This window comes from Bufo bufo, chromosome 1, assembly GCF_905171765.1.
Source record: "Bufo bufo chromosome 1, aBufBuf1.1, whole genome shotgun sequence".
Taxonomy (NCBI): Eukaryota; Metazoa; Chordata; class Amphibia; order Anura; family Bufonidae; genus Bufo; species Bufo bufo.
Window position 1 is genome coordinate 783,147,585 of NC_053389.1, and position 25,770 is coordinate 783,173,354.

At 41.1% G+C, this 25,770-nt stretch overlaps 1 protein-coding gene across 1 annotated transcript in view; it reads right to left on the reverse strand.

Annotated features, from left to right (window-relative positions):
• OLFM2 (olfactomedin 2) overlaps window positions 1-17,506 on the reverse strand; it is a 229,359-nt gene extending 211,853 nt beyond the window's left edge. Inside the window, exon 1 of the mRNA XM_040414881.1 lies at window positions 17,200-17,506. Within this exon, the coding sequence (XP_040270815.1) occupies window positions 17,200-17,328 (129 nt within the window). The 5' untranslated portion in view covers window positions 17,329-17,506. The remainder of the gene's footprint in view (window positions 1-17,199) is intronic.
• Window positions 17,507-25,770: the final 8,264 nt, after the last annotated feature.

Sequence of the window (25,770 nt, forward strand, 5' to 3'; positions counted from 1 at the left end):
CCACCTTCTATGTATGGACACAGCAGCATTGGTATTGGGGTGGGGGGGGGGGTTCAGAGTTAGCATCACACCTAGACTCAGGGTCATACGAAGAGTGAGTATTAAAAATAACAGATGAGTGGTGGGGAGCTTGGTACAGGTTTTGCACTTGGGCAATGGAACCTCAGGTCACACTTATGCATTCATTGTCGTTGCCTAGGTTAAAAGAGTTCTCAACCACTATTGAGGCAGTCCAACAGTCATTATTGAAAACAATAGGTTCTCCAGAGGGATAGGAGTGCTACCAAACTCAGGGCAGGGATCTGCTCTATCAGATTCATACAGCCTAACATGGCACATGAAAATGTGGTGCCTAAAGCAGAAAACCATTTTAACGACATGTGGCAAATAAACATTGTATGTCTTCTTGAGCCCATTGGAGGCTCCTACAAAGTAAGAACAAGTGACCTGTCAGAAATGAAACCATCCAAACAGAAACACATTCTCCTTAATGTCTAATGCAAAACGCTAGTGGAAAATATCATTGTAGTTCAAGCTTTTTCCATGTTTCCAGAAAGCCAAAGATCTTAAGTGAATATCCCGGTAACAAACCTTGGGATGAATAATAAATGAAGGAAACATGTACAGTATATGTCTTCTTTCATTAAAATCACATTTCTCGTGACAAGCAAGAGCGCTAATGAAAATGTCTTCTGACAAAATGATAACATTTATCAAGGGCTTTGCAATATTGTAGGCCCCACCTTTTATGATGAGAATGTTCTTCTCATCTGATTATCTCTCCGAGTTTTAAACATTACTATATAATGACACAAACATAAAGGCTCATACACAATATAAATCATATGTATAAACTTTGTTTCATATCCAAGATGTATTTCCAGAACATTTCGACATCAGCATAAATTCTAATACATAGTAATACTCTTCAGAAATGGTCCAGTCTGAAAACATCCAAGAAGAACAAATCTTGGCTTTCCAAAGCTGGTATCTTCTCATATGTATCATGGTCAACATTCTGAGGGTCTCATTGTCACAAGGGTGCGCATACATTATACTCTAATGTATATGTACCCTTGTGACAAGGAGACCCGAATGTTGAACATGATGTATAGAAGATACCAGCTTTGGAAAGCCAAGATTTGTTGTTCTTGGATGTTTTGAGATTGGGCCATTTCTGAAAAGTATTACAGGAGTCAGGAACCTGGACTGGAGCCCTTCTATCCAAGGGAGCCATAGCAAGAAAATAATGTTCCTCTAATAATTAGAGGAACACCATTTTGTTGCTATAGCTTCCTTGGATAGAAGGGCTCCAGTCCATGTTCCTGACTCCTGTACTATTTGGTAGCAAGAATTTTACAATAGATTGGAAAATTGTTCAAAGGATGATAAACAGAGGCATAGAGGAGGAAACAAACACCAGGCCCTCCTTTTCTGGCTGGCAAAACATATCACAACTTGACCCTTAATGTTTCTTCCTTGTACACCACTTATAGAGCAGCAAGGACAAAGCCAACATAACTTATGAACCCCTCTACTATCCTAGGCCATTAGGTAAAGGAGTATTATTTCCTTCACTACTATAAACTAGCATGGAAGCAAGCCTTATCCCCTCCCTTAACTTAAATCACAAGGGAAGCAGTATTAAAGTAGATTTCCAGGAGTTCGATATTGATGACCCATCCTCAGGGTGGGGGTGACCCTATCTTTTGGGTGGGGGTCTGACACCTGGCACCCCTGCCAATAAGCTGTTTGAAGAGGCTGTGGCACTCCAGTGAGAGCTGAAGCCTTCTTGCAGCTTACCAATCATAGAGCTGTACATTGTTTAGTGGCTGTGCTTGGTATTGCAGCCCAGCCTCATTGACCTGAAAAGGTCTGAGCTGCACATAGACCATGTGACCAGTGAACATGAAGTCACTGGCCTAGGAAGAGGCCAGTTCATCAGCGGGGGAGCCGGGAGTTAGACTCCCACAATTCTGATATTGATGACCTATCCTGAGTATAGTCCATTAATATCGAACTCCCAGAAAAAAACTTTAATCCTACTTCTATAGCATAGACCACCAGGGCTACTGACATTAACATTGCCACTACCTTAGACAACCAAGGAAGTAAGCCTTAGCCCTCCATCTCCATTAACTACAACAAGAGGAGTAGGCATGAAAACGTCTGCTACCCTAGACCACTAGGAATCCAGGCACTATGACCACAACTTTTGAATCATAACTTGTGATTGTGAGACATTTGAGGCCACACTTAAGAATGCATCCAAACAGCTTCAAAATACCAAAAATCCTACAATAGAAAGGCTAAAAAATACTGTCATAAGGTAGATTTACACACTAAGTTTAACAGATCTTCTCTCCATTATTCAAAAGCAGGAACAGTTCCTGGCACCAAGAAAATAATACCTAACATTTCCTTATAACTATGGTTCCCGTTTACCCAATGCTGGTGCCTGTTTATACTTTGAGTTGAAAAGCTGCTGTAATTTTTCCCAAATTATTCAACTTTCGCATGATGACAAATTTGGCACATCTTTAGTCTAAAGCAGAGATGAATGAATCAATTAGTTAGCATCGCAATTTGACCCGAATTTTTTAAAGGATTCTGATTTGGTAGAATTTTAATTTCTTCACATTTGTTTGGGTAAAATGTTTAGAGAGAGAGAGACAGTGGGGGGAGAGAGAGAGATCTTATAGACTTTTAAAGTACTTTTACGGTAATTTAGGTAGTTTAAGTACCAAAATCAAATTTCTTGGCCGAAACTAATTTTACTTCAGTAAAATCACAAAATGTTGTAAATATTTGAGTTTTGAAAATGATGTATGCCAAAATTTGCTCTTTTTTTACACCAGAAAAATGGCATACAACGCTTCACAAATTTCCCCCAAATTGTTTAAACAAATTTTGATAATATATCAAGGAGTGAAACTTTTGAATTCCCATCTTAGTAGCCAGTTTTTCTAAAACCAACCCTGTTTCTGACCCTTTACATAATTTTATTTTCTCTACTTCCTCCTATTTCATGGACTAGATGGGATATGAGAGGTGTAGGAACAAGGAGGTTTGAGTATGATAAGAAGTGAAGTCAAACAGCTGCTGGGAGCTCTCATCTGACACATGGGGACTTGTTCCATTGTTCTCATGTGTGCGCTACTGGCAGGAACAAGCAGCTCTGCTCAATCCCGTTGCTTGGCTGTCACTTTCTTTTAGTTTTTACTTAGCACTAAGTCTTCATTGTCTATTACAACAGGTTAGTCATTTGTCTACTTTACTCCCTCTAAAGTAACCCACATTGTGTAGGACGAGTCTCTCTCTTAGTCATCGTCTTATTTATGTCTCTGCCATCTCTTTTATCGTTTCATTAGTCATAGCTATGTGACTTCTGAGGCAACTTTACCTGAAGTCTCGGTTCTTTCTGCAGTGGATATGAGGGTAAAGAAGCTGAATCAGACATATATGACGAGGCTTACTCATCAAGGCAATCCTTATAATCGAGCAAGCTAATGAATGTAATGAAATCATACTTAGGATTTCCTTTTTCTTGGCTTAAATGGTATGAAAGAGCACAAATTTCATATTTTCATTAACATGGAAGCAGATGGTACTAGAGATGAGCGAATTGATTCTACACAAATGAAACTGGTTATGAATTTTTTTTTAAAATTGAATTCCAGTGATTCTGAAACTTGCAACTCACCTTGAATGAATCACTCAAAATGGCAGCCACCATTTTACAGATCAAAAAATAAAGGAGAAGACATCTGCCACCAAAAAGGGATATTTGTACTGTTTTTTTTTTTTTGTAAAGAAAATCAGACAGTGCAACGTGTTATTAAACAGGCTGTTACCACCTCCAACCATGCTTTTACCCATATCCATGCACGTCACTGTCACCTTGACATTACTAATCCGGTCTTGGTGTTAAAGAGCTTGAAAATTGTTGGATATAGCCATAGGTGACTCCAGGGTATTATACATGACTTTTCAGAGTAATCTGATTACTTTCTATTCTAGATTCTAGATTTCTATTTCTAATCCAACTGGTGATTTCACCGAATTGAACCTGAAATTAATTTTGAGAAATTCGCTCAATTCTAGTATCGTCCCCTGTTGGGTGATACACTTTTTTTCAAGGAATTGTCCAGGATTAGATAAAGATGGCTGTCTGCTTCCAAAAACAGCACCACATCTGTCTAAAGGTTGTGTCTGGTATCACATGCTCAGCCCCATTCTCTTCAATGGAGCCTAACTGCAATACCAAACACAACCTGTTGACAGGTCTGGCACCATTTTTGGATAAAACAGCCACGTTTTCAGCCCTGGACAACATCTTGAGGCTTCCAAAAATATGTGACAAAGAGACATGACAACTGATGCATAATGCACATACTTCAGTTCGGGAATTTGGATAACACTATTGGTACTAATGAATAAACTGTCCCCTGGCTTGTAGTTGAAGTCATGTTAAATCCCCATAGATTATGTTATAGGCAGGTCAGTAAAAACAATCCTCATCCCTTTTCATAACCCAAGGTGCTGTAATCTTGTTTGATCAGGGTCACCTCATCTATAATGATCAACGACACAGCTATCTATGGTGTCTCTTTCATAGAAGGACTTCATTGAAGCTTTAGATATAAAAATCAATCATATTTTATGAGTCTTGTGATTTCACATTCAGTTTGACTCATTCCTCTATATATTCTAAGAGAATATATTAATATTTCACTTTTTTTTCTGTGTTTACGGACTAATATGACTTCTAAACGAAGGCAGAAAAAATAAAGTCTTGTGCCCAATTTATCAATATACCAAGCCTGGGACAACTGGAGTTTTTATTTCTTCAAAACGGGCTTCGTTGTGCTCTTTGGACAATCCCTTTCTTTTGAAGGGTCACTCAACCATGGACATTACTGGAAAAAGTTGGAGCTAATAGCAAACCCCACTCCCACTTCGTATTCAACTTGATGTAGTGGCCGCAAAAAATCAAAAAATCGAATGGGTTAAAAAGCTGGGATCTAAGCTATCTCTCTGCTGCTCTTTAACTTCCTTTGAAGATCTTCACACATCTCGCTGACTACTTTCAATTGCATGCCACCAGTGCACATACTCAGGGCCGGCGTCATAACCCGGCATCCCCGGGCAAGTGCCGGGGCCCAATGCTCCTGGGGGGGCCCACTGAGCTGCTATGAGCACTTCCATCAATACAGGTGGGAGCTCTCACTGCTGTCATTTCACATACGCAGTACCCCTCTGGTGGGCCCTCTGAGCTGCAGAGACTCAGGACACGCCCCCTCTACACAGGACACGCCCCCTCTACACAGGACACGCCCCCTCTACACAGGACACACGCTGCCTGAGGAGACTGGAGAGAGACCGCAGGGCTGGAGCTGGAGCAGAGAAGTGTGGAGACAGTCTGTGAGTCTGCACTGTGACTGTCTCTTCTCTGTGGGACAGAAGGAAAGGGGGGGACACTGCTGCTTCATTCTATTTAGTTGTGTTACTGTTTTATTAAGCTGATTGCCTCCATGACACCTGCCCCCCCCCCCCCATATCCTGTCCTATATCACCCTCATGGAGCCCCTGCTGTCTCCTTTCCTCCCTCATGTATCCAGGGCTCCTGTCCCACCATCCTATCTCCTATTGCTGCCCTGCACAGACCTCCTGCCACTACTTGTATGAATCCCCCTCAGAGCCCCTTCAACCTACTTGCTGTGTCCACCCCTCCTGTCCATCCAGGGCCCCGGGCCCCTGTCTCACTCCTCTGCCTCTCATTATGGTGGCATCTGAACCGCATTCACCATAAGGACCTTCTAACATCACAGGGTCATGTGACTGTGCCCCCCACCCCGTACTGTGCCCCTTTATACCCTGCATTGTGCCCTCTTACCACACTCTGTGCAGTGCCCATAGTCATTCCCTGTACTATGCCCTCTTATACCCTTTTATCCGGTCACTGTATGGTGGTTTTATCCTTGTATGGCGGTGTTATCACTATATGGCGGTGTTATCACTATATGGCGGTGTTATCACTATATGGCGGTGGTATCCAATAACTGGATGGCCATAACTGTATCCCTTTCTGCCCACACCACTTATTTTAGACCTGGCATGAGCGGGAAAAGATACAGATTGCGGTGTTAAGGACCTTTGCGCCACATCTGTGTCAGAAATACGCCTAATATAGACGTATTTCTATATAATAAATGACCCCCTAATCGTATGATTATTCGGGGGGTGGGGCTAATATCTTTATATTATATAGATTCTAGTGTATTATACTGCGCCCTGTATTTCCCAGTAGAAAATGATCCTTGGGAAACAGTCCTCATCCCTGACCACCAGGACCAGGTAGCGCTCTGTCAGTACATGGCGTCCTCCCCTCTCCGCCACGCTGCTCCGCTGTGTACTGGGGCTTATTCTGACACTAGGGCCGGGTTCACATCACATTTTTGCCATCCATTTAATGCATACTGAAAATGTATGCATTGACAGATGCCTCAGACTGATGCCGTACAGTGGCGTCCGTTCACCATACAGTTCCATGGTAAAAAAACATATACGTTAACGTATGCATTTTTTACTTGACTCTGCAGGATACAAAAACGTGGAGTGCTGCACATGTGTATACATCAAACCGATAGGAAAAACGTAATGTGAACACACATTGGGGGGGAGGGGGGCGTACTAAATTTTGCTGTGGGGCCCAGTCAGTTCTAGCTCCATCACTGCACATCTCCTTCTCTCCTCCAGGCCTGGCTCACTGCTGCAGCGGGCCGGAGGAGAGAAGGAGCGCAGGGAGCTGCGGTTAGTGAATGACAGGACCACCAGCTCCCCTGCAATGATAGGTATGTGAGGGGGCCACTGGGGGGTCATTCATCACACTGTGAGGGTCCCTTACACAGTATAATGACTCCCAGTTCCCCCCATTTAGTATAATGATCCCCATTGACCCTCCATTTAGCATAATGACCACCAGAGCCCCCATTAAATATAATAACCCCTCGTGCCCCCTCTATACAGTATAACCCCCAGTGTGGGGGCGACTGGGGGTCATTATTCTGAATGGAGGGCCACTGTGGGGTCATTATACTGTGAGGGCCCTTTACATAGTATAATGACCCCCAGTGTCCCCCATTTAGTATAATGATCACCAATGACCCTCCATTCAGTATAATGACCCCCAGAGCCCCCTCCATACAGTATTCCCCCCGTGTGGGGGCTACTGGTGGTCATTCAGGGCCGGCTCCAGGTTCATGTGGGGAGCTGGGAGCTGCGGTTAGTGAATGACAGGACCACCAGCTCCCCTGCAATGATAGGTATGTGAGGGGGCCACTGGGGGGTCATTCATCACACTGTGAGGGTCCCTTACACAGTATAATGACTCCCAGTGCCCCCCATTTAGTATAATGATCCCCATTGACCCTCCATTTAGCATAATGACCACCAGAGCCCCCATTAAATATAATAACCCCTCGTGCCCCCTCTATACAGTATAACCCCCAGTGTGGGGGCGACTGGGGGTCATTATTCTGAATGGAGGGCCACTGTGGGGTCATTATACTGTGAGGGCCCTTTACATAGTATAATGACCCCCAGTGTCCCCCATTTAGTAATGATCACCAATGACCCTCCATTCAGTATAAATACCCCCAGAGCCCCCTCCATACAGTATTCCCCCAGTGTGGGGGCTACTGGGGGTCATTATTCTAAATGGGGGCGACTGGGGGTTATTATTCTGAATGCAGGGCCACAGGTGGTCATTATACAATGGGGGGGGGAATTGGGGGTTCATTATACTGTGTGAAGGGCCACTAGTAGTCATTATACTGTATAGGGGCCACTGGGGGTCATTATACCGTGTAGGAGCCACAGGGGGACATGTCAATGTAAAAAAATGCCTCATGGGGGCCCACTGGGATTTATCGCCCAAGGGCCCACATGAACCTGGAGCCGGCCCTGCACATACTGCATGCTTTTGGGCTCTGCCCCTTCCTATCATGGTGCATCTTTCTTCCCCCTCTCTTGCACTGAGCACCAGCAGCAGTATCAATGGTGAAGATGGATGCTGCAGGGTCCCTGCTTCACCGTAGTAATCAGTTGACAGTGGTTCTTAATCTGGGTACTCCCTGATATAGCTTCTACGGCAGTAGTTATGCCCCAGCACCCATTGATAAATGATCACAGGGTGTCACATTTTTGGCAAGCAAGTATTCAAATGACTTTCCGCTAGGAACGATAATGCTGCATTGGTGAGGATGCAATGAGGGGTGTCCAGTACTCAGCCAATATTCAGTAGTATGAAAACTGATGAGGATAGGAATGGGAATAAAGGAAAATATATTAAATAGAAACAACAAAATGGGGAGTCCTTCTTGTGCTAGTTCGTGTCACCATATCATTATTTTAACAGGCGCATCTGAGGTTCATTTATCCTCCAACTAAGGACATAGAGGTACTAATAATAATAATAATTATTATTATTATTATTTATATGGCGCCACCATATTCCGCAGCGCTTTACAAATTCATTGGGTTCGTGTACAAAACAAAAGTAACTGGCTAATATACAAATGAAACACTAGGAGTCAGGGCCCTGCTCACAAGAGCTTACAATCTATGAGGAATTGGGGTGACACATAAGGTAGTTGATTGTGATAAGTAGGATTCAAGCCATTATTGAACTGAAAGGAGTGTTGCTGGCCGATCTGCTTCGGGTTTTGGACTGTTAGAGGATCGAGTTCAGGCAAGAGCATTTGGTGGGGAAGAGGTTTACTCGGGGAATAGTAATTTTAAGTAGCTTGATAAGCCTGCCTGAAAAGATGTGTTTTTAAGGCACATTTGAAGGTGGAGAAGTTGTGATTTGACCTGATATTGCAGGGCAGAGTGTTCCAGAGAGTAGGTCCAGCTTGATAAAAGTCTTGAAGACGGGAGTGAGAGGTATGAATTATGGAGGATGTTAATCTTAGGTAACTAACAGAACTGAGTGCACGAGTAGGGTGGTAGACGGAAATGAGGGAGGAGATGTATGGAGGTGCAGCACTGTGGAGAGCTTTATGGGTGAGGGTAAGAAGTTTGAACGGAATTCTGTGGTGGATGGGCAACCAGTGAAGTGACTGGCACAGACTAGTAGCATCAGTGTAGCAGTTGGATAGATAGATGAGCCTGGCTGCAGCATTTAGGACAGACTGAAGGGGGGAGAGTTTAGTGAGAGGGAGACTGATTAGTAATGCGTTGCAGTGGTCAAGACGAGAACAAGTCAAGGCAACAACAAGAGTTCATCTGGTGCTTGAGAAGTCCAAAGGTCTGTCTACCACATAAAATATAACAGTATGGAAGAAAAACTTCATAGGGGCGATCTCAAAACTACAGCATGTACAGTATGAATATATGAATGGAAAGAACAGAGATTTTTCTTCTGCTTGTAACCATGACAAGGGGGCATCCTGTTGTTCTGAGGAAAGACGGTTTCACCATCAACACAGAAGGGGGTTCTTTACTGTAAGAGCAAAGAGACTATAGAGCTCTCTGCCACAAGATTTTGTGATGGATGATTTGTTGATGTTCAAGAAGGGTCTGGATTTCTTTTTTGAAAGACAAGATATACAGTATGTGTGCTAGACATCTGAAGATGGCACATTTATCTAGGGATTAATTCTGATTGCATTATTTGGAGTCGAGAATAAATTTTTCCCTAATATGAGGAACCTGACATCTGTTTCATATGGGTTTTATTTCCTCTGGATCAACACATTAAGATCATACATTGGATTTGAATGACCTGTGTCTGTCAAAATTTTCAACTAAGTAATATTGGTAGTTGGTGGGATCAGGAGCTTCAAACTGGACCATCTCTTGCAGAACTAAGGGAGCTTTAATTTGCAAATGTGGAGGTCACTATAAAGAGTTATGCAGGATCACACTATCCATCAAGAAGAAGTACATGTATGAGGCAACCTGAATTAGGCCCAAAGCAGTCATCTGTCTGTCTATATGATATGTAACCGCTCTTGGTTGGTAGAGTTAAGAATGACAGCCAAGACATCCAATTTAAGGAGTCTTAAAAAAATGTCTCCCATCGTCTGACATTTCTCTCTGACAGGAAATAACTAAAGGTTGAACTGTCATTTACCTCTTTGAAAATGGATTTCTGACTTATTCTTAAAGAAATGTGGGACATTTTCATAAGAACATCTAAAGTTCAACCTCTCAAGTCAGTTATGACCAGTAAGGATCCATGAGCCTTAATGACTGTTGCAGGTTTAATCTAATATACAGTATTCTATATTTCCTAAATATATTTGAGGTGCTCTGAAAACATATTTTCTTAAGATGCAGATATTCCACTTGACTGTTGCTAGGACATTGCCAGCATTTGCTACCGGAATGTTAATTTACCTGGGGAAGAAACCATTTGACACATCTAGATTAATAAGAAGAGAGGAAATAGATTCTTCTAATCACTTTACTACATTTGGCTTCAGGATTAGTTGACTTCTGCAGGCTAGGAGAACTTTTTATCATATATATTGGTTCTTATGTTTCTAGGTGCCATCCTCTTCCTTGCCAAAATCCATTTGGATATGGCAGAATGAAAAGAACTGGATGGGAGTAGTTTTACGCAATATTCGATTCACATGCCTTCAGTTCACCACAGAAAATAATTCTGAAGGCATCCATCTACAAAGCACACGTGCATGTCCACTTTTCTTATGAAAAAAAAAAAAACTGTTCATTTGCCCTATTAGTGCATAAGAAATTCATAGAGGGGGTCTCTCGCTCTATGAGCAAGAACTATAAGCCACCTTTGAAGACAGGGTCCTGGTCTTGAGGATGATGATTGATCTGAATTAGCACTACATAATACTACATTACCCCTGCAGCAGCCGTCTCTTCTCTAAGTAAATTTAGCTTGAGTAAGCCACCAAGGAAATCAGCTGATCTTCCTAATGAATGTTTTTGAAAGGGGTTGTCTTTCATGAGAGCCACTTTAGTAACTTCTATCATTATATTTGTGAATAAATTCATAAAAATGGGCCTCTTGTTATGTGCTTAAATTGGGGCTGTCTTATGCATCCCTAAAGGGGTATTCCTATCTGAGACACTGAAGGTATATCGTTAAGATATGCCATCAATATCAGTTAGGGTGCATTCACACGTCAGTATTTTTACCTTTCCAGATAAACGTTCCTGTTTTTTGCGGATCCGAAAATCTGGATGACATGAGGATGCTTTTAGCATGTCATCCGATTTTTTGACGGATCCATTGACTATAATGGGATGACGGAACGCAAAAACGGACAAATAGTAGGACAGGTATATTTTTTTTCCAGGATCCGAATAACGGAACGAACGGAACGGAATCACGGAAACGGAGAGCACCATGAGTGCTCTCCGTTTTTTTGCGGATTCCATTGAAAATGAATGGTTCCGCATAACGTTCCGTTTTTAATCGGAACGGATGCGGAACACCAAAACGGACGTGTGAATGGACCCTTAGTGTGGGTCCCACCTGTGAGACCTGATCCTATCCACAGAACGAGAGCCTCAAAGTGAACAGAGATCAGCCACACTCTGTTTACAACTATGGGACTTTCAAAAATAGCTGAGCATGTTCCGTCAGCTATTTTTGGAACACCTAAAGAGGTGAATGTAGAAAACTCAAAGCTTGCGCTGTGTGCCATCCTTCACTTTGGAGGCCCTGTTCTCTAGATAGGAGTGACATTAATAGAATATCCTAGCCATATGCCATTAATGGCCCAGATGGGCCAACGCCTTTAAGACCCAGCATTGCATCAGATCTTTGTTCCACTGATGGTGGTACTCTGTAAGACCAGTCAAAACCTGGTCATCTATGCCTATAGCATTACTAAAGTAGACTGACAGGAAGAGGAAGACGGTGGCTGAAAACTTTTCACTAGATCATTGTTTATTAAAGGGGTTTTCTGAGATTACTACAGTTTTTAACAGATATGCTCATGTAGTTTCTCACATCATGTACATCTTCCTCGTGTTTTTTTATTTTTTTACTTTGATTATTTCCCATCCTGTGTGCAGCACTTGCTCTTGCTATATCCAACCAAACCCATGATGCACTTCTCCTTCCTCTTTTACAGTTCCAGCACCACCCCTATCAACACCCAGCTAGCTTATAGCTCCTCCCACCCAACTAGTTACATAGACAATCTTCTATCACTGCCCCTGTTGCTGCTTAGACATGACCATGGACATATCATTACAGGAAATAAGAGTGGCATGGACATAGTCATGTTACCATAGCCCAGAAAGGAAGATGGGAACAATAATGGCATAATACTTAGATTACAAAATTACAGCTACCTTCATAAATGATTGTTTTACAGAAAGTTGATGCAAACCCTTTAAGGATATTTTTTTTTTTACTGCTCTATTGGTGAGGCCTACATGTTGGATACATTTTATAGTCTCAAAAACGAGATATCCACATTAGCACTATTAGGTTGACAAAACAATGACACTGGGAATTCCATGAACAAATTTCTACTGACATCTGATGGTGCACCATAAACTCACGCAGTTCCAAAATTACACCGAGACCACCAGGCTTACACTTGGAAAGGGTTGAAAACCAATCATTTCGGGTGTACTATGTAAGAGTTAATATAAAAACGATTGTTTCCTTGCTTATGTTTGGCATCTATCAGCTACCTAATAGCTTTTGCTTTATAGGTGTATCTTAATTGCACTGCTTGGTGAGTTCCTAATTAAATCAAGTCAACATTGCCTGGAACACCCTTCATTACTTGAACGTTCCTTGTACTCATGAGCTGTTTACCACCATGGATCATTACAGAACAAGATTGTGGCTGCACTGCTTTTACCCCCATCTTCAAATCTTCCGAGGAGAGCAGTGATTACGGCTTAGCAGAATATATTCATGACATCACAATTGACTTCCATTACATTGGGCAAGATGTCATTTGCCATATGTCCAATTAATATATCACATCAACACACCCTTGTTGACCTCTTTCTTCTGTCATAAAGCATCTCTTTTCCGCCTACTATAGTTTTACAATTTCGGCATGACCTATTATGTTTTCCAGATTAACCATCTAGTTAATTAAAAAACAGATAGCAAATGCTGTAGGGGTTAATGAGTGGGGATGCCCTCCCTTCTATCACCTCCTTTAAGAGTGGAGACAAGGCTAGCAGCCAAGGTTATTTATAGACCTGGCTGTGCAGGGCAGTGGATAATGCCTAGCGGCTTTCTCTCAGACAGAAGCTGTTGAGCTGACTTCTAGGGCTTCCTGGTTTGCTTTGTGCTAGAGCTGATAGACTAATGCTAAAGGTGAGATGATCATGAGGACGGCTAAGGACTGATCAGGAAAGGAGCTCAAGTTAATAGTCTTACCTTGCAAAAGATACTCAACATATAAAAATGCAAATTCACACAAGGACAGTCCCTCAACGAGGAGAATTTCCACTTATTATAAGTAGGCTAGAGTCTCTGACAAGCAGTTCACCTAATTTGTTGGGGGTCGGATCGGCATAAGAAGAAGTAATAAAATGATAGATATCTGGAACTGCAATTTAGTCTCCATTCATCAAGTCTGATAATCAGAAATGTACAGTATATGGGCCGTAATGGTAATAATTAGCCACATTTTTAAGGTATAAAAGAAATGATTCCTAGCATCAGAGAGATAGAGCATCCTTTCTGTCTACATAGCATCTGATATACCAATGTGGTCCCAGCTGTCAGTGCTCCAAAGATATAATGTTCCACAATAGATATTGATGAAGGGGAATTCCTAGAAGATTTGGGGTTTCCTCCTGGTGATGATAATTTCCACCACTCACTCACAATTGATACAGATATATGGCTCAGAGGTTGTTCCCCCCATCCCCCCCATCTCAGTTCCTTTTTAAATTGAAGGCACCTCATTCTCTCGCTTACTTATATTCCAGGATGGACTAAACATTTAGACATTAGGGCAATGCTCAATGACCCGTGGCCAGATGCAAAATATAAGGTAAATGTTCCAAAAATGACTCCAGTCTATTAAAACAGCTATTGTTGTTCGTAAGGATCCCATGACCGCTGCTGGACTTACAATTTGGGCATTAAGGCAATGCTCAATGACCGATGGCCAGAAAGGACTCACATGTGAGTCTAAGCACAATTTACAAAATATGAGGCAAATGGTCCTCAAAATTACTCAGGTATATTAAAACAGCTGTGGTTGTTCATAAGGAGCCCATGACCACTGTTGCCCGGAGACACAATCAACTCTAATGGTCCTATATATGACGGTTCTTCAGGAAATTATCGGGGACGAATACAAATGCTCTCAATACTTCCGTGAAAGTGCATTTACAAAGAGCAATCATCTCCTCTACATGGAGACCAGTGATTGCTACTGTGGTCAATCTTCCCCATAGAGAATCATTGTTTCTGGGCAGAAGGTTGCTGTTTAAAAAGGTTGCTGGCCAAGTGATGCAATCATCTGAACAATGAGCATTTGCTCCTTCGTCGGATGATGGGCCACATCTTTACACGGGCCAATTATCGGGAACAGGCATTTATACAAACGCTCATCCCCGATAATTGACTTAGTGATGGGCCTGTCTAACGCTTACTTGATTACCAGATTACTTTTCCAGCATAGATTGATATGATTTCAAGAACGCAAAAAGAACTAAACCAACCCAGAATATTTTGATTTGTGGTAAATTAAGGACAGTTGCAGTTACTAGTATGCAGGCTGATGTCATATTGTCCCAGTAAATTTATAGGGTACTAATTTACATGTTAGAAAACAAATGTCCCCTCCCACATGTTGCTGGAATACACCCACCAGGAGAACAGATCCACCCTATCTCATCTTATGTAGATGAAAACAATAGTATGACCATGGGATTCACCACCACTTCATCTATATAGGACTTGTAATCCCTGTAGAAAGGGAGACCATTGAGAAGGTTCACTCTTCTCATGGAGAAGTAGGGTAGGACAACCCAGCTGAAAAGCAAACCAGTCCATTTGCCCATCTTCAACAACTTGAAATGCTTTTAGATCTCAAAATTTAAACTCTTTGATGGCATATCCAAGGTTACTCCCCTCATCCAATGGCTAGACCTAAGGATTTCTATCTCCATTAAATGGGCACCACATAATGCTTAGTGTTCACGTATCCAAACTATGGTCTTCATCTAGTACATACGTGCACAAGCCAAACCCCCTCCCCCAATCATAATTAGTGACTTTAGCTCCAGGCGCCTTAATATAAAAGGTCATTTTCCTAGCAGCCTTACCCGACAGAGACTGGATCTGAAAATGGATTGTCCAAACTGGGCGACCCCTTTCAGCTTTCTTTCTAATTAACATTCTAGACCAGAAGCAGTAAAGTTCACTCATTATACCGAATCCCTCATAAATTTTCATTTCTCCAGGCATCAAAGCATTAGTTTAATCATCACCCTTGGTAAAAGTGACCTACTAACTAGAAGTAAATCCCAATCTAATCCGAACCGTTGCACTCAATCAATCTCTGCCATGGTTGATATATATATATACGTTATATATGAGTATAAGAGAATAAGAGGAGCGATACATCCACGATACAAGGCTGGAATCCAGACTAATAGTGAGGAGGGTTATTTACTATCACAGAGATATCGGCTTGTCTCCATCATAGAAATAAGTGCATTGGGAAGAGAAAAAATAATATGAGATACAACATCAGTTAGATAACTGCCTGTCATATCTACCAGTACCCTACGTCTCTGTCTATTGATATTCTATCTATCTATCTATCTATCTATCTATCTATCTATCTAATATATATCTAATATATATCTTTCTGTTATCTATCTAATTGCATATCTAGCTATCAATATATCTACATATATATTAACTATCTATCATCTATCTATCAGTAGATATATATTTACCTATCTCATCAATCTTATAGCTATTATCTATCTATCTATCTATCTATTATCTAATATCTATCTATCTATCTATCTATCTATCTATTTATTATCTATCTATCTATCTATCTATCTATCTATCTATTATCTATCTATCTATCTATCTATCTATCTATCTATCTATCTCATATCTATCTATCTATCTATCTATCTCATATCTATCTATTATCATTAAATATTTTTTTCCATCTATAAATCCCCTTTATTTAACACATGCAACAAGATATATCAATCTTGCTTTAGAGGAGTTGAAGTGTTAGCTCCTGGGAGCAGGGCGGCAGCCTCTTCCTGTCTGGTGCTCTATATGCATCTTTACAGCTAGCAAAAAGCTATAGGCATATGCTGGCGTACACATAGATAGATAGTTGATAATATATAGATGGATAGATAGATAGATAGATAGATATGAGAGATAGATAGATAATAGATAGATATTAGATAGATAGATAGATAGATAGATAGATAGATAGATAGATAGATAGATAGATGGATAGATAGATAGATAGATAGATAGATAGATAGATAGATAGATAGATAGATAGATAGGAGATAGATATTATGCAAAAATAAAGATGTACAGATGTAGTAGAACTAACACTCATGCTTTATGAGACGTGTTAAACTAAATGCGTTAAGCAAACACCTTCAATTGCTTTTCAATGGCTTTTGTCTCGCGATGAGTTAAGAAATTTGAGTTAAGAGTTTGTGTGTTAACCCTACTACATCTGTAGCAGAGCTAAACTGCCTGTGATAACTCGTTGAGTCAAGGTAACTTATTAGATTTACTGACAGTCCTTTAAATATCCACAGATAATGCATCGTGATAACACCATTCACTAACAGTCTGCTGCACTGACAAACTCAGCACTGCTACATCTGTTGATATAATATAGTCTACAATAAAGCACAAAAACATAGAATGATATATAGATATGTAGAACTCTTTTTAATTAGTGGTTGAAGCACCACCTTTCAGGACAGATAAGGAGATTCCACACCGCCATATACTGGGAAACACTCAATGTGACGCCTGGTCGATGGAATGGGACACTGCATGCATGAAATGGACAGAACAGGACACGGATAAGTTCACACACACACACACAATGCACACACAGCACTGGCGCCATCTCTAGCGCTTACAGGTGTCACACCGCTGTTTGCCCAACTTTAGCACAGCGCTATCAATATTAATAGAAGCCGCCAGCGTGAACTTACAATTTTTTCAGAAGTACCAGCTCTGGTGCCATTGAGACCCACAAGTGATGGCAACGTCTGTGACATCCAGTTGGTGACCATTGCCATAGTGCTGAGCACGGCCCCGATTTTTAGCAGGGGGACCGTCATTGTGCCACCAAAAACACCATGCTCATGGGGTTGGCATCCTGACTGCCACCCCTTCTCCTGTCTCCAGGTGGGTGTCCCTGTATGAAGGTGTGCAGAGCTCAGGCAGGCATGGAGGTGCCCCTTAGGGAGGGGGTGAAGCTTGGCTGCACTGCAGCTCCTGCCTGTGTCAGACCTGGGCACAGAGTGAAAGGAGGATGACAGAGGGAGAGAGAAACCAGCTCCCTCCTCCTCCTCTCTGCCTCCCGCTCCGCTTCTCCCTCCTCCCCGCGTCCCTGCCTGAGAAGCCACAGAGCTGGGAGGACTCAGCCAGACATCTGTCTATCTAACTATCTATCTATTATATTTGTATTTCATTAGCATCATATTCTACACCATTTTATAATTGGGGAAGCAAAACACAAATAAAAGTAATGAAAACAAAATGTAATGAAAACCATACGAATAAGAGCAATATCCTATCTATCTATCTCATATCTATCTATCTATTATCTATCTCATATCTATCTATCTATTATCTATCTATTATCTATCTATCTATCTATCTATTATCTATCTATTATCTATCTATCTAATATCTATCATCTATCTATGTATTATCTATCTATCTAATATCTATCTATCTATCTATGTATTATCTATCTATCTCATATCTATCTATCTATTATCTATCTATTATCTATCTATCTATCTATCTATCTATCTATCTATCTATCTATCTTCTATCTATCTATTATCTATCTATCTATTATCTATCTATCTATTATCTATCTATCTATCTATCTCATATCTATTATCTATCTATCTCCTATCTATCTATCTATCCATATACCATATAATATCTATCTATTATCTATCTCATATCTATCTTATATCTATCTATCTAATATCTATCTATCTATCTATCTATCTATCTATCTATCTATCTATCTATCTATCTTCTAATTCAAAAAAAGCTTTATTGGCACCTCTAAGTAAAACATTTAGCATTCCCAAAGCTAAAGAAAATAATAGGTATTGTGGATGTGGAGGGGGGTTTAAAAGGGGGGATATTGGGTTAAAGGGGCAGTATAGGAGTATAATACTCCAACATATAGTGTGCAATAAAGGGGTGGGGTTGATAATCAGTGATGAGTGGCAGGGGGCAATATTCGAATTTGCGATATTTCGTGAATATTTGGGCGAATATTCGTCACATATTCGCGAATTCAAGAATTCGTGATCTCTAGTCGTTATTTTCTTGATTGCGAAAATCGGCTATCGGAAAATTTGCGATCAACACTACTCCTTAAGTCAAAGATATTGCAGTGTTCTCATTGGCCCACAAGCAAGAAGCAGTGAGAGATCATGGGTACTGATGAAAAAATCTAGAATATTCGTGAATACGAATATATATCACTATATTTAATATATTCCCGAATTCTTAAAGTGCCGATATTCGCGATAAAAATTTGCGATTAGAATATTCGTGATCAACAGTATTGATAATATCTATCTAAATAATGAAAAACGTATTGTGACAAGACTGAGATGCTGCTTTCTGTACGTACTGTGAGGGAATAAACCACTTTTGATTGGACTTAAACTAAGTTCTGCCATTTTGTTTCTTGTTCTGGTCGCTGGCACCCTGCCTAACATGTTCTTGTTCAAGTGCTGCCTTTTTTCTATTATCTATCTATCTAATTATACATCTATGTCATATGTATTTGTCTATATATTATCTATCTTATATTATCTATCTATCTATCTTATATCTATCATATATATCTATCTGTCTCATATCTATTTATCCATCTATAAATATACCTATACCTAAAACAACAACAATCAACGCACCCCCTGCCAGTTCCTAAACTCCCATCCCTTTCTCTCTTAACATCATCCTTCTTCTATAAAGAGCAGAATCATTTTAATTGAAGAAAATGTACATAAGGCAAAATCTCAATATGTGATACTGATCTCTCTTGATCCTAGGAGGTGCTGATTAGATGTCCTCCCCCATCACCCATATTGATCTCATTCTTGACCATCATATTAGAACCAGGAGATATGTGACCAACTCAATGCTGCCTCTTTTCATCAGACAAGAGAGTATCAAGGGAATGGAATTAGAGATGTAGGAGATTTATTACAATTGATTTTCAGTACATGGGTCCCTCAAGATACAATAACTAGAGATGAGCGAATTTCTTAAAAGTTAGATTCGGCTGATTCACGAATTTCACAAAAAAATTTGTTTTGTGACGAATTACTTAGTCATGAAGCAAATTTTTTTTGTAAGTAGCGGGTGCAGTGACAGGGAGCTGCGATAGTGCCACCCCCGTTATTGTACTCCTCAGATGCCGCATTCATACATGATCGCGGCATCTGAGTGTAAAATTAACAATAAAAAAAATTACATCAAACTTACCGCCTCCATTTCTGTCCGCCGCCATCTTGCATGAAGATCTCGGCAGGAATCCTGTGCGGCGCGAGATTACATCATCACGCCAGCTGGCTTGGTGACATATGATGTAATCTCGCGCCGCACTGAATTTCTGCCGAGAACTTCAAGCAAGATGGAGGCTGGCGGCCCGTCGTGAGCAAATGGAGGAGGTAAGTTTGAATTTTTTAGTTTTTTATACTATTTCAGGTTAAATCGATTCTCTGACACAAAGCACGAGGAAATTCGGCTTCTAGGCGAATCAAATTAATCCTGAAATTCGGATCGAATTCCACTTTGTGGGATTCGATTCGCTCATCTCTAACAGTGACCTCAGGATACAAAATTTTCCTCTTACAATGGTCTTCCCTAGGCTATCATAAGTTGAAACTAGACTCAACACACAAACCTGTATTGGTTGTCTAATAGCTCAACAGAACAGTGGGTACTACAACATGAGCTCCTCCTTTGGACACCAGGTGAGGATGGCTCCATTTTGTTTTTGAGGTACACTGTCTGCTATATAGGACACGGAAGAAGCTTGTGTCCTCCTCATAGAAAGTGATTTAAAGCTTCCAGCATCTATTCATGCTTTATTTGTTGTAGTTATCTTCTTATTTTCCCTAAATGTCCATTTTATCTTATCTCGGGATGAGATTTTGGGGCTTTGGAAACAATTACCAGTTTTCCATAGAGTTATGGACTCTACTTAGAATTGTTATCAATAGTCATCTCTGAACCAATTAATATTGTAACTTGGGGGAACCACTTGTAACTCATTATTTTGATTTCCAGTCAATCGTGACATTATCTTGCTGATTTTAGTTACTACATATTTATTGTAAATTCTACAGAATTCTTATTCTGTTGAGTTAAATGTAAAACTATTGACTATTAAAAAGTGGATCTCTATTTTGGACAATCTGGTTTTGTTAGAAAGCCCCTACTATAAGTTGGTCACAGAGCAGCCTGCTGCTAGGTCCCCCAATTATCAGTAATCTGTAGAGGAAGAATTAAATGTCCGCAAGCAACCTGTCCTACAATGTGAGGAGGACTGGTTGTCTTCACTTGCAGAGCTGCCTAGGAGATGAGGAGGTAAGGCCTCACTACACAAGACACTCTGGAACTTGTATATACTGCACATTAGTGAGTGCTCCTGTCAGGCTGCTCAGCCATGATGACACTATAGGCAAGATCACATCATTTCCATCTATTGTAGAGCAGTGCAGTGAGGCCCTGCCCCGTCATTTCCCTAGGCAGCTCTGCAAGTGGTGGCAACCAGTCCTGCTCACATTCTAAGACAGGTTGCTGGTGTCCATTTTAAATAATTTCAAGCAAACTCCTTCAAGAGAATAAAAGAAGTCATACTTTCCTCTCCCACCACCATTCTCACACCACTTCTGTTCTGATGCTGCCTGTCTGCAAGTCTCTACTATTTGGTATCTCTTGACCCGAAAATGTTATCACTGAGTCAATCACTGGTGGATGCAGGTCACTGCTTGGGCCAGTGATTGAATGAGCAGTCACATTTCATTTTGTTTAGAGGGACCAGGAAATAAAGAAGGGCAGGGGACCCGTGAAGTGTCAAACAGGAGCGGAGGGGGTGGATTCATAAGGTATATATGACTAATTTAATTTTTTAGCCATTCTGTCCCTTTTGTTAAAAAAAAAATACTAGATAAGCCCTTTAAAGAGTTTATGCCATGACTGATGTAAAAAAAATTAATATCAGGCATCATATAGTACAATGCTAGAACCAGCCCTGTACCTCACATGGATCCAGAGATCTCCCTATTCGCTGCTCCAATTACTCTACTAGATTGTCTTCAGGCTGGCAGCTTAAGGGACAGGTCCTTTCCCAGGGCTTTCTCAAGGGATGTGTCCTTTCTCAGGAGGCATGTCCTCTCTGCCGCCTCTCTATCCCTGTTACTGTCACAGCTTCTATAATAATATCTGGCTGGAGGCAGTTGAAGGATGGACCATGCTCATCCATCTCAGTAGGTGGACTACAGATTAAACACCAGGGGCACCAATATAATGAAGTGAAGGGAGCATCTCACAACTGGAGTATTTTTGTAACAGAAAGAATATTACACCAGTAACTAGTTTTTCTTGAAGAAGTATATTAAAGTAACATTTAAAGGGGTTGGCCCCCTTTTGGTTACTGATAACCAAGTTGTTTGTCAGATGACTATATGGCACTTGCATCACGTGGACGTGAATTCCCTGGTCAAATGACCCTCCATCAGTGGCCATCTTATGGACAGGATCTTGGTGTGGACAACACAAAAGACTTTGTAAACTAAGGGGCATACCTTATGAAATATAGAAAATGCAGAGTTTCAACAAAAGCTATATTAGTAAGTGCCATATGATCATCTTACAAACAGACTGGTCAACAGTAACCAGAAATGATGGCACAACTCCTTTAAACTAGGATGGGAAAGAGGCCATGGCCTGATGTGGCTTCTTTAATGTACAAGCAATATGGTTCAAGAAAATCCAGCTCCACTTCGGTAAAGGAAAATGTATTTTGCTTGCGGTAAAATCACATCCAGACAGTTACAAAGTCGTTGTCTACCCGTTTCGGGCTACTGAAGACAATTTGCGCCCTTACTCATGACATTTGTCTTCAGTAGCCCAAAACGCGTAGACAACGACTTTGTAACTGTCTGGATGTGATTTTACCGCAAGCAAAATAAATTTTCCTTTACCGAAGTGGAGCTGGATTTTCTTGAACCATATTGCAATACGTTACCCGGGCCTGACACGGGTCCTCCGTGCTCACAGGTGAAGGTGGGGCAGGTGAGAGCTGCTGAACTTTCTTTTATTCCTTTAATGTACAAGCCTCCAATTTTATATGTCATATAAAATTGGTAATTACTAGGGAAGAGCGAATCGGCTTCGGATGAAACATCCAAAGTCGATTCGCATTAAACTTCGTTCTAATACTGTATGGAGCAGGAGCTCAGTAAGGTATTAGAATGTATTGGCTCCGATGAGTCAAAGTAATTGCTTCTCGAAGTCTTGCGAGACATCTTGTAATAACTTCATAAATTAATTTCTACTGTAAAAAAACATTTCTCAAACTCAGGTTTGGTTCCAAGTGGTACCTTGGAACCGAACCCGAGTTCAGGAAATGTTTTTATACAGTACAAATTAATTTATAAAGTTATTACAAGTAGTCTCGCTAGACTTCGCAAAGCAATAATTTTGGCTCATCGGAACCAATACATTCTAATACTGTACTGAGCTCCTGCTCCGTACAGTATTGGAACAAAGTTCAATGCGAATCGACTTTGGATGTTTCATCCGAAGTCGATTCGCTCATCCCTAGTAATTACCCTTGGACCCTTCAGTTACACACAAGCAGTGGCGTTGAAGCTCCTTGTCCACAAGAGTTTGTCCACTATTACAAATACATGTCTCATTTCTTCTAAAAACAGTACCACACATGTCTGTAGGTTGTGTCTGTGATTGCAGCTGAGAGCTCCATTCACTCCATGGAGCTGAACCACAACCTGTGGATAGGCACGGGTTTGTGTTAGAAGAAGGCAACCATGTTCTTCTAACCTTAGAGAACCCATTTAAAGAGCACCTGTCAGCACGATCCATCCTATTAAACCAGGCATGTAGGGATGAACGTGCTGATTAAAGTGATACATGTCTTGTGAAAATCGGTTGTGGCGTTTCTGAGAAAAAAAATAAGTATTCTTCGTGTAAATAAAGAAGTCAGTGCACCATGGGGTGGGGCCTAGCTCCACAATGCACCTCAGCTCCTCCGTTTTCCAGTGCTGGCCACGCCCCATTGGTGCACTGAAGTCCTCAGTTCCATAAAGATTAAAAGTCTTGTTTCTCGGGAACGCTACAGCTGATTCCCACAAGACAGGTATAATTTAAATCGGCAGGATCAACCCTACCAGGCAGTATGCAACTATCCCTTTTCATTAGTACCACTGCTGTTTCATTATGTGACATAACAGCCATTTCCCCCAAGGCTCCCCAGATGTTGGTATTAATACAACTTCTTCATGCAAGTAACATTAGGCTAACATGCTCAACTCTTCAACATCTGTCCATCTGTGTCAACGACAGCAAGAATATTAGATTATTTACTCCACGGGCAGTGGATGATATATGAACAAGGATAATGTGATTTTTAATTACTGTGTAATAAGTTGCCTTATCAATCAATCAACAGTAACGACATTACCATTAATATTACAATCTATTGACATCTGGCAACATGGAGTAATATATCACCCAACACCTCCAAAGGGGTAAATGACATCAACTCCTGTAAGGGTATATTCACATGTGTTCTGCGACTGAAGCATGTGCATGGATTTCCACAACTCCTATTCAGATGAATGGGGCAGTGAGCAGAAATTTCAGCATCAAAATGACCATATATTAATATGCCCATTAAGGGATTGTCTTGCCTCATGCATTGATGGCATATAGCTAGGATATGCAACCAATGTCAGATAGGAATGAGAGCGCACTGCTCAAGTATGGCTGGCGGTTATTTTTGGAACTCTGATAGAAGTAAATGGTGAGCACCCCGCGCGTGTGCAGTGTGCTCTCATTCACTTTGAGGGCTCCTTTCTAGAGAGAGGTGGGACCTGACATTGGTGGAGTATGGTAGCAATCTGACAGCTGCCATTGGTGGAAATTTCCTAGCGATCTGACATTGGTGGAATATCCTAGCGATCTGACATTGATGGAATATCCTAGGCATCTGACATCTGACATTGGTGGAATATCCTAGCGATCTGACATTGATGGAATATCCTAGCAATCTGATGTCTGACATTGATGGAATATCCTAACCATCTGATATCTGACATTCATGGAATATCCTAGTGATATGTCACTAACGTGTGAGATGACACAACCCCTTTAACTTCATCTTCCAGTCATCGCATCAATAACATACAGATGGAGTATTCATTATCTTGACAGTTAACGCACAGTGATAAAAAACTGGAGTACCATGAAGAATGGAGAGCATTTTCACCAAAAAGCTACTCCAATATCAGACAGATACCCCATAGCAAGATTAAAACAGACCTTCTTAGTGGTGCCACCCAGGACAGAAGTACTTCGGGTGTTGTTGCCCTTTCCATAGCCCATGGGCAGATTATTTGTATCTTTGTTGGCTAACGATGTGGTACCTCAGAACAGAGTCCTGTGTAGGTTCTGTCACCCAGTAGGATAGGGCCAAATAAAGCTGGTATGTGCACCCTAGTTGAAGATTCATACCCATGGGTGTTTCCATTTTTCTTGAATGTTAGTATATAAAATGCTGAAGTATGTGCTACCTCAAATAACAGTCAGGGCAGCGCTAAAGAAACAAACAAACAAGTGATTACTTTGGTTACTGCTTTCTAACCAGTAATGCATGGATCCCCAGACCAGTAGGCCTTTGGTTGTGCCAAAACATCTGGGACTTGGGCCCCAGTATGTTTTGTCCGGAGTCCTAAATCAAGTACTACGGTCAACTGCATCGGTCTTCTCGGGACATCTATACAGTTGAATACTACAGTGGGACACAGGAGCTGCTGGCTTCCTGCCCTGGTGTTCATCCTCATAGGATATGAGTCTAGAAGCCTATCAGAAGATATATAGATGGTGCAGGTAGCTCAATGGAATCACTGTGAGCTTCTACCCCAAGGCGCAAGCATCTCAGGCTGCAGGACTGTGGCTTGCCCACATCACAGACAGGGGCAGGGAACGAGAGTCAGGTGAGTATTTCATTTCCTAAGTATATCTAATGCCAGCAGATGTAAGGTAATATTTTCATATATTTTTCACAGAAAACCAGAGGAATGTTGACTGGCTTACAATATTCCTCATACATACTCGGCGCTATCTATAAGAAGAAATAGTACCCCAAACAAGGCCTCTCAGGCAGCCAAGCAAAGTTTCTTTGCTCAGCCCTGTTAAAGAGTAGTTACCAAGAAAGAGCTGCATTCCTGGTATGAGACATTTTTACTTTCCTTTTAGAAAGGAAATTAGCT